Consider the following 18,580-nt stretch of genomic DNA (forward strand, 5'->3'; position numbering starts at 1 on the left):
GGAGCTCTAGTGCTGTAAAGTGCTGGTGAAAGGGAGCTCTAGTGCTGTAAAGTGCTGGTGAAAGGGAGCTCTAGTGCTGTAAAGTGCTGGTGAAAGGGAGCTCTAGTGTTGGTTGCCAGGACGTCATTTCAGTTGATTTTCCTTGCATTGAGCACATTAATAAATTGCCACTGTGGTAATATGAAAGTAATGAACTTTCCAGAGGCCAGCTGGGGCACAGAGTGCTAGCAGGGACCTTCTGGGCAAATGCCATTGTTGTGCACAATTTAGTTAAAAAGGTGTAAGGTTTCTGTTTTATTTCCTTTGAAACATACACTTTGCAAAGTCCAAATACTATTTTAGTGCTATGTGCTTTCTAACTCGATAAGAATGTACTTTTAATTTTACTTAGTTTTAAATTTTATTTTAAAAATTTAACTTGTGTGTGTGTATGTGGAGAGAGAATTATAATGTGATTTGACTGTTTTAAAGTATGAATTAGCTATAAATATTGTGTAGAAGAGGAATTGTTTACCAAGGGAAAAGAGTCAGAAAGGCTGAAAGGGAGCAGTTTCACTGATTTTTAAGTTAAATTGTAAGGAAAGAGTTTTAAGTTAGCAAGATGTGTTCGGTGTGCAGCAGATGAGTCAAAGTGTAATGAATCTTGTAAGACAACTTGGAGGAAGGAGGAAGAGAAGATGAGCTGGAGAAGTATCCTGAAGCAAATCTTAATTAAAGCTTTGAGTTTGCTGTGTACAATATACAAATAACTAACACAAATAAGTTAATAGTGAATCAGATGACTGAAACCTATAAAGGATTTTGAAACTGGATGAAATCTTTATATAGTTGGATTTTGTAAAATGATTTTATTATCCTTATTTAAAGTGCCTCTCAAGTATAGCTGAGATAGTAACTTTGTTAGATGCCTTTAATAAGTGACAAAGGAGCTGCAGAGACAGCACAGCCACCTGAAGCTGGGCTCACAACCAACATCATAAAGTTCATGGTAGAGATGACTGAAGACCTCATGTTTTCAAGCCTGTAGCTGTATATTGTATTTTAAAAATCTTTTGTGCCATTAATCTCAGCACCCAGGGGGCAGAGGCAGGAGGATTTCTGAGTTCGAGGCTAGCCTGGTCTACAAAGTGAGTTCCAGGACAGCCAGGGCTACACAGAGAAACCCTGTCTCAAAAAAAGAAAAGAAAACAACAACAACAAAAACCTTTTGTTATTTGAATGCATGGCTTTTAACTGGCTTTTAATCAGCTAGAATTTGCCTTTGTGTCAATAAGTTGTGTTGTAAAGCTGAATTATAGTCATTGTTACTCAATTCCTTCCATCATGAAGGTACCTTTAAACAATGATCCTATGAAGTTACAATGACTTACAGATAAATATTAAAGTCATCTTATTTTTGTTTAATTTAGGAGAGTTTCTGTCTCAGTCATTAGCTAAACTACTTTGTGCTACTGATGAGTCGCACATGAGCAACTGCCTAAGAGCTGTCTGGATTTGCAAATGAAAGACAGATGTGTGTGCGCTCGCGCACACACACACACACATACCACCCCACCCCACCCCACCCCAGTTTAATATGCCTTGACTAGCTCAAAGCCTGGACAGTTCTAATCCTCCCCGCGGCTAGCACACATTTCCCTCCAGTACTCCTGGTTTAAAGTCCTCTAATTCTATATTTTATCTTTTTTGCTCTGGCTCCTTTTGGTGGCCCCCTAGTCTTTGCTGCCCAAGACGCTTCAGGACAGCCCTTCGAGGGGGCACATTCCTTTTCACCTACACATCAGATGATTTTCCTTCAGCGGCTCTAAATCTGATATGTCTCCCTCCAAATCATGGCAATTCTCTTTTCTTCCTCCCTTCCAGTTCCTAGCCTGTGCGAATCTAAAAGTTCTGCCTCTCTCTCTCCACCCAGCCATTGGCAGTTGGCTTTTTACTGGTCGATTAAAAAAAAATCAATTGAGAACAAGGACCTTCAGCGTTTGAACACACAGATTCCCAATTTGGGGGGCAGATAAATTAAAAGCATTAGAACCAATCTTCAACAATTTTCATTAATTATTTTTCTCTCAGAAATCTATTCATGGGTTCTAATTGCAAATCCTTCCAAGAAAAAATTTAAAAATTCAATTGTGACTACTGTGTTCTTTCTTATCTGATTTTTGAAAAATGTATACTATTTTTCCCAGTTATTAGAGTACTTTCATTTAACTCATAAATATCATTTCCTCTGTGCTAGACATATTTCAGGTGTTGAGATCTCGGGCTGAATGAATAACAAGGACAACGCCATGTTGGGAGAGAGACATAAATAGATGTAGAAAATATTTAATGTTGCTAATTACTATGTAGATAACTAAGGAATAATTGAGAAGGTCTGAATGACAACTTCGAAGTGAGAGGTTTCTCTCTGGAGCTTACATTTAAAGTGAGGCCTGGAAAAATAAAAAGTTAGCCAGGTGACTAGAAGAATGAAACATTGCAGAAATGCGGAGATTCTTGGCCTCTCAGTAGAGGCTGGAGTGTGGAGTGAATGAGAGAGCTAGGACAGGATAAAAGAGAGGCAGAGAGCTCAGAGCCAGGTCACATTGTTCTATGGAGGCCATGGGAAGGTACGCTCAGCCTTAGAAAGATTTTTAATGAGTGTGATATGATTGAATTTACATTAATATGTAATCCAGACAGGATTCTATGAAAATGGTCAATACTGAGAACCTCTCATATGCAAAAGATTGCATTTTCTGCTAAGTAAAATCAAGTATTCTGGTTTTCTTGAAAAACCATAGAGGTAAGAAATTTAACCAAATTCTATTGCTTTTAAGTTAATGCACCATTTAAAAAAAAGTAAGTGCACCATTAACTAAATGTATAAACTTAAGTTTTCAGACCTTCTTTTGCAATAATAATAGCTCTAGCCTTATAGAATAGAGATAATTCAACATTTTCTTTTAATACATGTGAAATATTTAGAGAAAATTTAGTACATTATAAACCCTTAATAGATGCCTATTAATATTTATTCTTTCAAGCTTGGGTGTGTCTTGAACTTTTTAAACTTAATATAACTTTAATTAGAAACTAACCTTCATTTACGTTCTTAGAAAAATTTTTAAGTAGGGTTTGAACACCTTGCTTATATGAGACGCTTTTTCAATTATAACCGTAAAAAACAAAATACAGATCATGATTTTCTAATGAAAAATTCTCACTTAACAAGTTATACTTATAACCACATACCAAATTTTGAAGACTTATTATGAAAAAGAATGAGGCTTTTATTAATGACATTTATGTTTACTTAAAATATTTATTTATGCTTTGCTGTGGTGGCATACACCTTTAATCTCAGCACTTGGGAGGCAGAAGGCAAGTGGATCTCTCTGAGTTTAAGGCCAGCCTGGTCTACAGAGTGAGCTCTAGGACAGTCAAGGCTACACAGTAAAACCCTGTCTTAATTTTTTTTTTTTTTTAAAAGGGCTGGAGAGATGGCTCAGCAGTTAAGAGCACTGACTGCTCTTCCAAAAGTCCTGAGTTCTAATCTCAGCAACCACATGGTAGCTCACAACCATCTGTAATGAGATCTGACGCCCTCTTCTGGATTATCTGAAGACAGGAATAGTGTACTACATATAATAAATAAATAAATCTTTGAAAAAAAGACATGAATTTAAGAATAAAAAACAATTAAAAAAATAAAAATCGGGTTGGAGAGATGGCTCAGCAGTTAGAGCACTGACTGCTCTTCCAGAGATCCTGAGTTCAATTCCCAGCAACCACATGGTGGCTCACAACCATCTGTAATGGGATCTGATGCTCTCTTCTGAAGACAGCTACAGTATACTCACATACATAAGTAATTCTTTAAAAAAATAATAAAATATTTCTTAAATTTTTATGTGTGTGTATTTGTGCCTGTGTGAGTTCAGGTGCATCATGTGTGGTGGTGTAGAGAGGTCAGAAGAGGGCATCAGATCTGGAATTACAGGTGGTTTAATGCTACCATGAGGGTTTTGGGAGTCCTTAACCACTGAACTACCTCTCCAGCCCCATTTTGGCTCCTGTACTTCAGTGTCATAGTTAAAAGTCACTGACAAATTAAGTGTAATAACGACTTTACTTTGTGTTTCTCCTAACAATTTTAGCTCTTAATGAATTTTGAGTAGTTTTGTGTGTGTGTGTGTGTGTGTGTGTAATATATATAACAAAGGTTCAGTTTTGCTCTATGGCATTAATTAAAAATACTCTTTTTAAATATTCTTTTAGCTGCTCAGGATTTTAAAAAAGATTTCATATACATTAAAAATCAATATATATTTATTTCTGAGAATTTCATATTTGCATATTCATCACTCACTCCTATCCTCCACTACATACATTTTGGAGCCTGTTTGTGTGTGTGTGTGCAAGTGTGTGAAAAGGCCAGAAATAGACATTGGATGTCTTCCTCAATTGCTCTCCATCTTGTTTTGTTTTTTGAGACGGGCGCTCTCACTCACTGAACCTGGAGCTTACAATTGAGCTAGCAAATCTCAGGAATCCTTTAATGTCTGTCTCCCCAGTACTGGGACTAGAGGCATATGCCAGTACACCTGCATTTTTTGTGGGTTCTAGGCTTTGAACTCAGATTTTCATGTTTTCATGGCATTTTACTGAGTCATCTCTCTAGCACTTCCATGTAAATTTTAAGACCAATTTCCCTAGCTGTATGAAAGGCAAAAAAGAAAGATTGAGGTCTTCATAGGAATTTGATTTGACTCTGTATATTCCTTTGAGTAGTACCATAATCCTAACAATACTAGTCTTAGAATTCATGAACACGGGTTGCCTTTTTATTAATTGATTTTATTTATTGCCTTTAATATTTCAGAACTGTTTGATAATTTTCAGTATGCATTTCTTTGGTTAAGAAATCCCTATGTTGGGCTGAAGAGATGGCTCCGCAGTTAGGAGTACTTGCTTCTCTTTAGAAGACCTAAGTTCAGCTCTCAGCACCCACATGGCAGCTCACAACTGTCTTTAACTCCAGTTCCATATAATCTGGCACCCTCTGACAGACATTCAGGCAAAACACCAATGTACATAAAAATAAATACATTTTTAAAAAAGAATCCTATATATTTTTTCATATTATTTTAATTTCCTTTTTAGATCATCATTAACATCCTGTAACTATGCTGAGTTTATTAGTTCTATTAACTCTTTCATGTGTGTGTGTGTGTGTGTGTGTGTACTTATTAAGGTTTACTATATTCCTCTATCAGCTTCAAAGATTGTTCAGCTGCTTCCTTTCAAATCTGGATACCTGTAATTACTGGTGTGATGTATGAACGTTTTCTCTTATTATTGCCTAAGTAGTAAAAAGTAACAACTATTTACATCACATTCATATTATTATATGTACATATAGGTATTACAGGCAGTCTAGAGATGGCTTATGGGAGATGTCTTTTTCCTAATTTTAAGGGAAAAGTTTTCACTTTTTTCTTCCTTCCTTCCTTCCTTCCTTCCTTCCTTCCTTCCTTCCTCTCTCTCTCTCTCTCTCTCTTTCTTTCTTTCTTTCTTTCTTTCTTTCTTTTGGTTTTTCGAGACAGGGTTTCTCTGTGTAGCCCTGGCTGTCCTGGAACTCACTTTGTAGACCAGGCTGGCCTCGAACTCAGAAATCCTCCTGCCTCTGCCTCCTGAGTGCTGGGATTAAAGGCGTGCACACCACCATGCCCGGCTTTTTTTTTGTCAATTTTTTCTATTGTTTATACTATTAGCTATGAGTTTTTCATATGTGATGTTTATTATGTTAATACTATTCTTTGTTGAGTGTTTTATTATGAAAGTGTTAAATTTTGTCAAATGCTTTTTAACATCAATTGAGATTTTTTTTTCAAATTTTTGCCTTTTTAAAATCTCTTTCTGATTATGGCATACATTTCATTGTTTGGTTTTCATATGGTGAACCACCTTTGCATTCTGGAAATAATTTTTGCTGATATTTGTATGTAATAATCCTCAGACCATGTGGCTAAATTTTGTTAGTGTTTTTTTTTAATTTTTCTATTAAATCATAGTCTGTTACCTGTTTTTGAATTAAAATATTAGAATGCAACCATGCCCATTAATTTTTGTGCTGCTTGTGGCTGCTTTCATACTACAACAGAAGAACTGAGGTGTTCCAGCAGCCAAATTCATCCTTTCCTTTACAGTGAGCTTATTTCATTTTTGGGATACCTTTGACTGCCAAAATTTCTAAGTAATGTGCTCATATCTTCCTATCTGTAACTTCCACTCTCTAGTTGGCAGTATTTCCCCTAGAGGAATTATTGAACAAGAAGAGGAAACTTCATCACTCCTCTACATAAGAGGCCTCCAGATATTTACAAACAGTTGTGTATTTCTCAAAAGTCTTTTCCTTCCTAACCATCCATAGTTTCACACACCAGGTTGGGGAGATGGCTCAGGGTTAAAAACCACAGGCTGCTTTTTACAGAGGACCCAGAGTCTATTTCCAGCACCAACATAGAGGCTCATAACCATCTAAAACAACATTTTCAGAGGGTCCAATGCCATCTTCTGGTTTCTGTAGATACCATCCACGCACACATGTAGTACATGGATGGGTATGCATGTGGCCAAAGCATCCATACACATACAACTTTAAAAATATATATATTTAGAAAGAAAACCTTTCAAACTGGTGAGATGTCTCAGGAGGTAAGAGCACTGACTGCCCTTCCAAAGGTACTGAGTTCAAATCCCAGCAGCCACATGGTGGCTCACAACCATCCATAATGAGATCTGATGCCCTCTTCTGGTACGTCTGAAGACAGCTGCAGTGTACTTATTTATAGTAATAAATAAATCTTTGGACCGGAGCGAGCAGGGTGGACCGGATCAAGTGGGGTTGACCAGAGTGAACAAAAATCCTAAATTTGGGGCTGGTGAGATGGCTCAGCAGGTAAGAGCGCCCGACTGCTCTTCCAAAGGTCCTTAGTTCAAATCCCAGCAACCACATGGTGGCTCACAACCATCCGTAACAAGATCTGACTCCCTCTTCTGGTGTGTCTGAAGACAGCTACTTCTGTTCAAGGACCCACTTCTGTTCAAGAAGCACAAGCCAGAAGTGTACTTACATATAATTAATAAATAAATGTTTAAAAAAAAAGTCCTAAATTCAATTCCCAAGAACCAGATGAAGACTCACAACTATCTATACAGCTACAGTGTATGCTCATATACATAAAATAAATAAATAAATCTTTTTTAAAAAACCTTTCTCTCCTTGTTGCTTTGAAATCATGCACCTGTAGCACATTCAGGGTTACAGATCTAGATTTTGAACATAAGGGCCTATCTCTGATGTGTTCTGATTGACATAGAGTAGAGCATATGGGACTATCATTTCCTTTATTCCAAATACTAACAAGATTGAGCTTAGTGATACTCTAAGTCAGAGATACTTAAGAGAATTGAGCACTTGAAGCTAGCTTGGACTGCATAGTGGGATGACATCTCAGCAGACAGAAAGCTAAGTACTAACTGGGGAAGAGATGGTGATGGTGGGACATTACTTACTTCATGACATAAGGTCCACATTTGTATTCCTGGAAATACAACATGGTAACATTGGACCCACTTCTGTTCAAGAAGCACAAGCCAGAAGCATTCTAAGGAACATCAGCTTCTCTTTTGCCGTGGCTCACACAGAAGCCATTAAAAACAGTAAGCATTATATATATTGAAGTTTATTTAGGACAAAGGGCATCATTGCCTCTTAGCATTTCCACGAGCCCTCCATTGCTAGCTGCCTTTGGTTGTTGAAGAAAATGTTGGCATTCTCTGGGATTCTTCTCTTTGTATGTACAGACAGAGAGGCAAGATCTGTTACAAAGCAAGTGGCAGAAATCTATTCTTGTTCGCTCACATCTGCTATGTAGAAGAAACAGGATTGCCTGGTTTGCTGCCCTTCCTTCTCTTAGAGCACATCCTGGAGGAATATTAATCTCACTCTTGTGTCCAAATGAAGTATATAAATTAAGAGACCCTGGAGGCAGACAATCGGCTGAGAGGCACTAAGAATATGAACTAATGGAAGTGGTTCATCAGACCAGTTCCCTGCCTATTTCGAACAGGTGTTCTATTACCGGCTCTTACATTTTGAGCTCTGTATATACTGGCATGGAATTATGTTTTATCCCAAACCAAAGGGGTTCTCTTTTCGTAGTGGGTCTTCAGAGGTATTTTTGATGCATCTTTGTTTTCCAGGTTCATTTTCTGGGGGATCTTCCCTTTTTTCCTATTCCTTTGGTCCACTTCCTTTCTCACCGCTTTACATTTGTATGTATGTTCAAACCTATTGTCCTCTCATATTTTTCAAACTTTATGAGCATTTGAAACATGGTACCTATGAGCATTCTACATTTAATTATGCCACTCTTTTTTTTTTTTTTTTTTTGGTTTTTCGAGACAGGGTTTCTCTGAGTAGCCCTGGCTCGTCCTGGAACTCACTCTGTAGACCAGGCTGGCCTCGAATTCAGAAATCCAGCTGCCTCTGCCTCCCAAGTGCTGAGATTAAAGGCGTGCACCACCATGCCCTACTCACTATGCCACTCTTATTCGGCATCCAGATTGAGGTAATAATAAGCATGTTAGAAGCATTCACAGGTTTCCTTGGTCATTTTTGTTGGGGTAGGACAGCATAGAGATGGGAGACACTATAGTTAACATGGAGGAATACTAGAGCTATAACTCAGTGGTCAAGAGCACGTACTAATTTTGCAGAGGATCTGAATTTGGACCCCAGTATTTATATCAGCTACAGAGGATCCAACACCCTCTTCTGACCTCCATAGGTACCCACACATATTCATAACACAAACACAGACATACTAAATCAATAAAAATAAAAACCAGAGCTGGAGAGACAGCTCAGTGGTTAAGAACACATACTATTTATTTTTGGAGAGAGCTCTAGTTTACTTCCCAGAACTCATGTTGGGTGGCTCAGATCTGCCTGTAATTCCAGCTCCAGGGAATATGATGGATTCTAGCCATTACAGGCATTTGTACTCATGAGCATCCCCTGCCCACACACACAATACAGATAATTGAAAATTGTGAGGAGCAGATGTGGCAGCAGTCCCAAGAAGGTGCCAGGGACTGCAGCTAAGTCGTATGACTTTCACCTGACTTCCTCATATAAACCACAAACATCGTGAGAGCTGCGCAGGTGTACTAGGTTACTGGCGAAGCTATTTTGGTGGAGATATGCCCCTGCTGCCCTGATTAGCTGAAGCTGCGTGCCTGGTGAGGTGGCGTGGCCTGCTGTGCGTGGATGAGAACTGATAGTATATAAGAGTGAGAGGCCCAGGGCTCGGAGTCTTTCGCCTACACAGTCAATGCGCAGCCCAATAAACGTGTGCAGAAGGATCCTATTGTGGCGTCTTACTTGCTGGCGAGTTAGGCGTCCCACAGAAAATAAACATTAAATAAACAAATAAATGGATTAAGTACCACTTATGATAAGGAGATTTTTAAAATAAAAAATTAAAATTAAGTTGTTTTTTTTTTAAAGAAGAATATTGATTGAGTTCAAATGATTTTTCTAATGAAAGAAAGTTAATTGAACTTTTTTGGTATTATTTCTTTAGTAAAAGAAGATAGTGATATTGTGCCACATGGTGAATACTCAACTAGGTAGTATCTGTTAGTTAAGTGCTTAGTATCCTACCTGGCTTATGGTGGACTCTTTAGTGGTAGTGATAATGTTAAGAATTAATAGTAATATATGTTACAATTTACAGCTGATTTTTTTTTAATAGTAAGTATCATATGCTGAATTTGTCCAAGCTTTCTTGGCTTCCGGGGTGGTTAGAGTGATGTTTTGTCCCATTTATAAAGAATGTTTCCATATCCCTGTTGATATTTCAGCCACATTTCTTTCTTTTAAAAATTTCCAGAAATACATGCAAGTGTAGAGGAACATGAAAATAATCCTTGCACTTGGGGGTCTGAGAAAGTGGATTATGAATTCAAGGCAAGCCTGGGTTATATATCAAGTTTGAGCTTATAAAGTGAGACTATTATCATAGAGATACATGATCAAACATGTTCATTGATGTTATATTCAGAATACCTTGAATTTGGAAATAATCTTTATGGCCCTCAACAAAAGAATGAATAAAAAAAATGTATTACAAGCCGGGCGTGGTGGCGCACGCCTTTAATCCTAGCACTTGGGAAGCAGAGGCAGACAGATTTCTGAGTTCGAGACCAGCCTGGTCTACAAAGTGAGTTCCAGGACAGCCAGGGCTACACAGAGAAACCCTGTCTCAAAAAAAAAAAAAAAATGTATTACGTTTATATTGTGAAACATCACTCCTCCTTTAAAAATAATAAAATAATGAAACTTGTAGGTAAATGGATGAAATTTGAAAAAAATCACCCCAACTGAGGTGACCCAGACCCAAAAGGACAAATATGATCAGTCCCTAGTTCAGCCATCATCAGAGAATCTTACTCCTGCAACATATCAGAGCAAATACAGAGATCCACAGCAAGATGGTATGCAGAGAGGGAGAGGCCTTTCATTCGGCCATTTGTGGGATATCTCCTTCAAATCCTGTATCTCAAGGCACAGGAAGCACCATGGAAGAGGAGGAAGGAACAACATAAGAGCCAGAGGAGATCGTGCACATCAAGAAAACAAGGCCTTCTAAATCACTATAATTGATGCATGTATGAACTCACAGAGACTGAGGCAGCATGCCCAGGAAGAGATTACCAACAGAAAATGAACTTACATTTTTGGAGATTCATTGCCTCCGAATGTCATGTCAGGGCTTTTCTTATTTTAAATTCTGTCCTTTAAAAATTTTTGGGGACAAGAGGAACCTCTATAAAGTCTCAGAGACGTGAGACGAGAAGCTCCCAGGACTCAGTGGGGGTGACCTTAGCGAAAATGGCCAATGGTGGGGAGATGGAATCTGAAGAAACCACCTTCAGTAAATAGGGCCCCCAGTGAAGAGATGGGATCACCGACCCACCTTCAAACTTTTGACCTAGAATTGTTCCTATCTAAAGGAAATACAGGGACAAAAATGGAGCAGAGAATGAAGGAAAGGCCATCCAGTGATAGGCCCAACTTGGGATCTATCCCATGGGCAGGCACCAAAACCTGACACTATGTTACTGATGCTGCGCTGTGCTTGCAGACAGGAGCCTAGCATTGATGTCTGAGAGGCTCTACCAGCAGCTGAGACAGATTCGGATACTCAGAGATAACCATTGGAATGAAGTCAGGGACCCCTATGGAAGGGTTAGGGGAAGGATTGATGGAGTTGAAGGGGATGGCACCCCATAAGACCAACAGTGTCAACTAACCTGGAGCCCTAGGACTAAGTCACCAATCAAAGAACATACATGGGCTAGTGCATGGACCCTAGCACATATGTAGCAGAGAATTGCCTTGAGTGGTCGCAGTGGAAGAGGATGCTCCCAGTCCTGTAGATACTTGATGTCCCGGGGAAGGGTGATGCCTGGGTGGGGGTGTGAGGTGAGGTGGAGTAGGTGGGAGAACACACTCTCAGAGCAAAGGGGAGGAAGGGAATGGGCTGAAGAACTCTTGGAGGGGGGACATAGAGGGGTGGGTAACATTTTGAATATAAATAAATAAAATGAATATTAAAAAACCAAACCAAACAAAAACTTTTCTAAAAAATCAAAATAATTATATTCTATAAATCTACAATTTCCAGTACAGTGGCCACTCTCTATCACTGTGATTTCATTCTATAGTAATTACCACTTTATAAAACCTATCTCCAAATATGTTCAAATTGTGGGGTTAAGGTTTCAAAATATGTATGGTAGAGCTTAATTCATAATCCTTATTAGTAGGTTTTTGTGACTTGGATTTTCTGGCTTTATTTGGTTAGTCGGAAGCTATGTTTATTTTCAACATTTGTATAGAAACAAATATAAAAACATATTTCTGAGTGTAAAGAGTTCAATTGTACCTGTTGTATTTGTTATAAAGAACCGTTTAATTCTGTGATACTCTTACTAGCAAAAAAAAAAAAAAAAGAGGTATTGAAATACATTTTTCTTAATAGTGCAGCCCAGTATTAGTACTTAGGTCTCACCATGGAATTTTAACCATTCTCTTTCTCTCCACTCCCTTTCTTTACAGATGGAGAGAGTAATACACAGAGAAACTAACTTGTCAGAGGTCAGAGCAAGGTATAGGTGGATCCAGGAATAAGTCTCAAGCTTTATCACTCCTTGCTTAGTTTTAGTCCATTGACTATGCAGCCTAGTGGTAAGTATTCACTCATACTATCTTATCAGTAAGTAGAATTAAGGAGATTTTAGAGTTTAAGAGATTTCTTGTTACTAATTAAGTTTATTATCCTTTTTGTCTTAGAGTTTTATTGCTGTGAAGAGACATGACCAAGGCAACTCTTATAAAGGAAAACATTTAGTTGGGGCTGGCTTACAGTTCAGATGTTTAGTTCATTATCATCATGATGGGAAACACAGCAGCAGGCAGGCAGATATGGTGCTGGAGGAGCTGAGAGTTCTACATTTTGATCTGCAGGTGGCAGAAGGAAATTGTATGACTAGGGGTAGCTTGAGCATATATAATCTCAAAGCCCACCCCCACAGTGACACACTTCCTCCAACAAGGCCACACCTCCCAATAGTGCCACTCCTGGGGGTGGGGCAAACCCATCAAACCACCACACTTTTCCATTTAGTTTATTTTTAAATTTGGTGTATGCATATAGATGCATGAGGTTTGCGCAAATGAGTGCAGGTTCTTATAGAAGAGGGCATTGGATCCCCTGAAGCTGGAGTTACAGGAGTTACAGTCACCTGACATGGGCATTGTGAACCACTCTAGTCTTCTACAAGAAGAGTGAATACTTTAATGGCTGAGTCATCTCTCTAGGCCCCTTACTTTTCCTTTATACCTATAATGCCTTCTTGCCATTGTTGTTAACATGAATTTTCCAAGTTGGGAAAGGAGATTGGAAGTTTAACTTTTCAAATAGCTAAAACTATTTTCCTGTTTGGCCAGACTAGAGATTATTAAGAATGGAAAAAGCAACAAACAAAGAAAAAAACCCTGAAATTTAATGAATTTCTTATCTGTGTGAGCACCACAATCTAAGCATTTTTTGTTGGCTTTTGTTGTTTATTTATTTTTTAATTTTTGAGACAAGGTTTTCCTATGTAGCCCTAGCTGGCCCTGGAGCTTGCTGTGTAGATCAGGCTGACCTCAAACTCAGAGATTCCTCTGCTTCTACCTCCTGAGTGCTGGGATTAAAGGGGTCCTCCACCATTCCCAGCCCTTCACGCTAGGCACTTTCTTTCTTTTTCTTAAGTGTAATAAAGTATACAGCCATTGCCTTGTCAACTGAAGCACAGATGTCCAACTTGGTGTTCTCCAGTAGAGACCAGTGCAATTTGCATATGCAATTTAAACTTTAACATTAAAAAGATAAAAACCAGGGAAATTAATAATATGTGTTTTATATTTTAAACATTATTTTGACATGTGACCAACATAAAAAGGTGTTTAGAATCTATTTAACACATCTTAATTCAGGTCCTAGATTTATCAGAAATACCTAATTTGTATTTATATTTTAAAAATAATTACAGGCTGGAGAGATAGCTCCCCAGTTGGATGCACTTGCTGTTCTAGCAGAGGACATATGTTTGGTTTCTGGTAATCACATAGTGGTTCACAACCATCTCTTAGGCACTCACATTGTAAAAACACTCGAGCACATAAAATAAGCAAATCTGAAAATGAAAAAAAAAAGGATCACAGTTGGAAAAGTAAGTTCACATATCAAGTCTTGTTCCAAATATATTTAAAAGTTTTCTCAAATATACATAAGCGTCTTCTTAGGAGCTGTAGTCAGTTTTTTTTTTTTTTTTTTTTTTGTTTTTTCGAGACAGGGTTTCTCTGTGTAGCCCTGGCTGTCCTGGCACTCACTTTGTAGACCAGGCTGGCCTCNCAGGGTTTCTCTGTGTAGCCCTGGCTGTCCTGGCACTCACTTTGTAGACCAGGCTGGCCTCGAACTCAGAAATCCGCCTGCCTCTGCCTCCCGAGTGCGCCACCACGCCCGGCCTGTAGTCAGTTTTTTAAATTTCAATTAATGAAAGTACACAAAACTGCAGACATACTCACCTCTTCAGTGATTGGGGCACATTGCAAGTACACGGCTGTTGATGTGGCCAGGGGCTGCCCTGCCAGACTGGGCAGCACATGCAGCCCTCGCTGCTGCTTCACTCCCTTGACACCACTGCTTTACTTCACTGTCAGGATTCCTGCTCCAAGACTCAACCCTTTCACTCCTTCCTTTATAGAACTGGCTCCTCCCTCATGTCTGCCTCAAGTCCCATGCTTTGTTTTAATATAATGTCTACAACACTTTAATGTGTGTGTTTATGTGTCTTTCCCCCTTTTTTAGACTAAAAAGTGGATGTCTTGTTATTTTTTGTGTTCTCATTATATAGCACACAGCTGGGACCTATATGTTGTCAGTGAATTTTCATTCTAAGCATGAATGAGTAGAATTTTAATAAGGAAGTAGCAGGCAGTTTAGAGATTTATTTTGAAAATAATATGTTTGAAACTTAATTTCAATATCAAATTGAATGACATAGAATATGAAGACTTGAACTGCTTTTCTGTCCATCCATTCCTTTCATTGAATCAGATGTATGTAATAGAACAGAAGATATGGCATAATCTATGCAGATTAGTAGCTCATAAGCAGGATGGACACATACATACTCTTAGACACAAAGACATACAAAAATGTATCTATCGCTGCTTTGTCAGCACCCAAATGTTCTTTGATGCTTAATGAAAGAGAATTCAAGTGTTTACTAGGATCTCAATAGTTCATTTGGTCACTTCACTTGTCCAACCTGTACATTCCTTCTCAGCTTGGAAAGTTCTCCAAAACCTTGGTAGTAAGTGTTCATCCAGCCTTTCTACCTGCTCATTTTAGTGACTAACCACAGGCCAAGTCTCATTATCTAAAAGTTTCTGACATGTGCCTCCTTGCAATGAGTATTCTTCAAGATCCCTCAAATAAGGGTCTGGGAAGATAGCTCAGCAGTTAAGAGCACTTGCTGCTTCTCCAAAGGACTGGAGTTTGAATCCCAAGCCCATGACATGTGACTCTCAGCCACCTGTAACTTTAGATCCAGGGGAGCTGATGCCTTCTTTTTTTTTTTATTTTTTATTTATTCATTTTACATCCCAATCACAGAATGCCCCCCTCCTCACTGTCCCACCCCACACCTCCCCTCTTTCCATTCTCCCTTTCTCCTTAGAGAAGGGGAGCTCCCCCCATGGGTACCAAACCACCCTGGCACATTTGATGTCCTCTCTTGACCTTCATAGGCACCCATATGCACATGTGTACAGACACCATACACATGTACATACCTGCGCACACACATACACATATGCACACACATATTTGTGGAACCCTGCATGAGCAAGTACACACACACATACATCTGAAAAGATAGTAAAAAAATAAAATCTTTTAAGAAAAGATTCCTCTAATAAAAAAAAGATATTTTTTAAATCCCTGGTGAGCACATCATAGACTATAGACTGGGGCATGGGGATTTTTTTTTTGCTTGCTTGTTTGTTTGTTTGTTTTGAAGCAGGGTTTCTCTGTGTAGCCCTGGCTGTCCTGGAACTTACTCTGTAGACCAGGCTGGCCTTATACTCAGAAATCCACTGCCTTTGTCTCCCAAGTGCTGGGATTAAAGGTGTGTACCACCACCGCCCAGCAGGGGGCAAGAGTTTATCCACTTTATTCAGTGATCTTCATATTTAGAGTAGTGACTGCTAAAGAGCAGATGATGACTATTTGCTGAATGTATAGACCCAAATAAGCATGTTTACAGATGTTATTTTTATTTTTCTTATTATTTGACAACTTTATTCATGTATAGAAGAATTAGTTTTAGTTATTTTACCCCTGTTTCCCTTGCATATTCCCTCTCCCTCTTCTGCTGAATCCTTTTTTCTTCCTAAGAAGTTACCCCTTCTACTTTCATGTCTTCTGTGCTTGCATGAGCATAAGTAGGGGGTTATTTCCGATAGTATGGGCAACTTCCCACTGAAGAAAATGACACTTCTCTCACTAGCAGCTATAGTCCCTTAGGTAAAGGGTGAGGCCTTATGAACCTGTCCATGATGGAATGCTGGTTGGCCCAGTCTTGTTCAGATAACCACAGCTGCTGTGGTTCATCGGTGCGTTGGCCGTGTTGTGTTCGTGAGACTTTTTTCACAGCATACCTCCTCATCCTCTGGCTCTTATATTCTTTCTGCCCTCTCTTCCATAATGTTCCTTGAGTCTTGGAAGGAGTGATGTAAGTGTCCTATTTAGAGTAGTAGAACACAGTTGCTTATTTTTGGCACGTTAACCATTTTTGAATCTCTGCATTAACTGCTTCCAGCACCAATTAGAAGCTTCTCTGACAAAAGTTGAATAATACCAATCTGTGGGTATAAACACTAGTAGTTAGAAGGCAATTTGACAACTTGTCCACTTAGCAAAGACTTGTAAGTTTCCCTTTAGGGCCTATGCCCTCCCTGGTCATGGCTCTTTAGTAGGTTTACGGTACCAGGCACAGGTTGCCTTCTGTGGATGTGCCTCAAATCAGAAAGCCACTGCATGACTATCTTGGTAGGTACTATACCTTGCAGGGTTCACAGCTGGGTAAGACTTTTAGGTTGCTCTTTTTCCCTCAGCAGCCTGGATGGCACCTCCTGACACATTGAAAGCTAGCCAGCAGGAAGGAAGTTTCCAGTGCAGTTTCAGCTTGAGTTCCCTGTGTTCTGTAATTGTGTGGTTACATTTACAGGATTTTCCCATCAGATTCTGATGGGCATCCAAGAACAGTGGCAAAAATCTGTATTTGTTATTCTAAGGAGTTCAGAAGGCTCCTGACCAAGTAGGGATGTATCCCACTAAGTATTTCCATTTCTATGTGGATTCACTTTTTTGTAGAATGTTTTTATCTTTCCTTGCCCTTGCCCCAACCAATTGTTACTGCATCCTAATTTCTCACCTTTAAAAAGATACCGATAATACCTGATATGACATATATGAGAGAGTCTGCACTGGTCTAGTACATGGGTATAGTAGAAGTTAGTTGAATCTGAAATAAAATGAATACATAAATGGCCTGAGCCTTCCTTCATCTAGATATGTGCCCTGTCTTTTTCCCAAGCAAGGTCATTAGATAATGAATTGAGGATCGACTTGGCATAGGTAGGGCTTTCTGTGAATCATGATATGGAAAGCTGAGTATTTTTATATGTTGACAGAGTACTATGTTAGGTCCCACAGCATACTTGATAAGACTCTGTGTAGCTTGTTTTTTGAAAAGGGTGGTGGTGGGGAGTTTGTTTCCTCTGTCTGTCTGTCTGTCTTGGGTTCTGGTTCACAGCCTCGGGTCTCTCTAGAACTCCTGTGCTGCTCCTGTAGCAGTTTCCTGGCAGGCAGGCAGGCAGTTATGCTGATTAGTGGGGTGGCTTTGGCAGCCTACTTGCTGCAGGAATAGTCAAGGTCCATTTGTAGACATTTGCTGGTGTGTACAGAAAACAATCTCTGTCTGTGAGTAAGGGAGATAGCAGGATCATCTTAAAGCTGTAGTGCAGCAACCCTAGTTATTATTCTGTCAACTCTATCTTCTATCCATCCACTTGTACAGATGCAGCTTCTAATCTGCCATCTTACCTGGAAGTTCTTAATTTGAACTTTCAAATAATCATAGGAAACTGATCTTGTTTTCTCCTTTCCACACAATCTAGGAAACCAGCCTAAGGAATGGTACCACCCACATTTGTTGTAGGGGATGGAGAGTCTTCTCACTCTAACCAATCTAGAAAGTAGAAAGATATTCCTAGAAATTTTCAGTGATCCTAGATCTAGTCAAGTTGACAATAATAACCATCAAAAGGCTACCTCTCGCCAACTTAACATTCAGATATATCACTTTAAGCCTGGCCCATAGGCTTGTGGAAATCTGATAAGGCAGAATGCATTTAGTCCAACTTAAAAAACCTCCTAGTCTTGAACAGATCTAAGGTGTAAATGCAGTCTTTTCTAAGAGTCATGCAGTCTTTTAATTGTGAACACCTATAAGCAGCTTCTATGCTTCCAACGCACACTGGCACAGAATAAACACTGCCATTCCAAAAGGAGGAAATGGGAGCATACCAGGGAAAGAATTAACTAGAGGAAGCTTGAACCCAGGGAACATACCAAATCCTGAAACACTTGACTTTTTCTTTTATTATATAGAAAAGCTGAACCTTTTCAAATAAAACCTTTTTCTCTATTTGTATTATTTCCTTAGAGTGAAATCTCTGAGATGCATTTTATTAAGAACTACTAATTCATGCTGCCACAAGTACTGAATCTTGTATTTTCTTTCCTCATGACATATCCTTATCTCTTTATGTAAAAATAGACTGGAATGATGTGAAAAAACCTAAGTATGGTCACTTGTCAGAGTCTGCATCTCAATATCAAGGTAAGAA

General features: G+C 39.0%; 1 protein-coding gene across 5 annotated transcripts in view; it reads left to right on the plus strand.

The window, feature by feature from the left end:
- LOC110293047 (Scm polycomb group protein homolog 1) overlaps positions 1 to 18,580 on the plus strand; it is a 118,206-nt gene that overhangs the window by 25,359 nt on the left and 74,267 nt on the right. For 4 of the 5 annotated variants that reach the window (XM_029475974.1, XM_029475976.1, XM_029475975.1 and 1 more), the window contains exons 2-3: positions 12,176 to 12,304; positions 18,511 to 18,573. In XM_029475974.1, coding sequence (XP_029331834.1) covers positions 12,292 to 12,304; positions 18,511 to 18,573 — 76 coding nt within the window. In that variant the 5' untranslated portion in view covers positions 12,176 to 12,291. Of the gene's footprint in view, positions 1 to 12,175; positions 12,305 to 18,510; positions 18,574 to 18,580 lie in introns of those variants that run through there. The other variant, XM_021160808.2, reaches the window with a different exon arrangement.

The sequence above is a fragment of the Mus caroli genome, chromosome 4, assembly GCF_900094665.2.
Source record: "Mus caroli chromosome 4, CAROLI_EIJ_v1.1, whole genome shotgun sequence".
Lineage (NCBI taxonomy): Eukaryota > Metazoa > Chordata > Mammalia > Rodentia > Muridae > Mus > Mus caroli.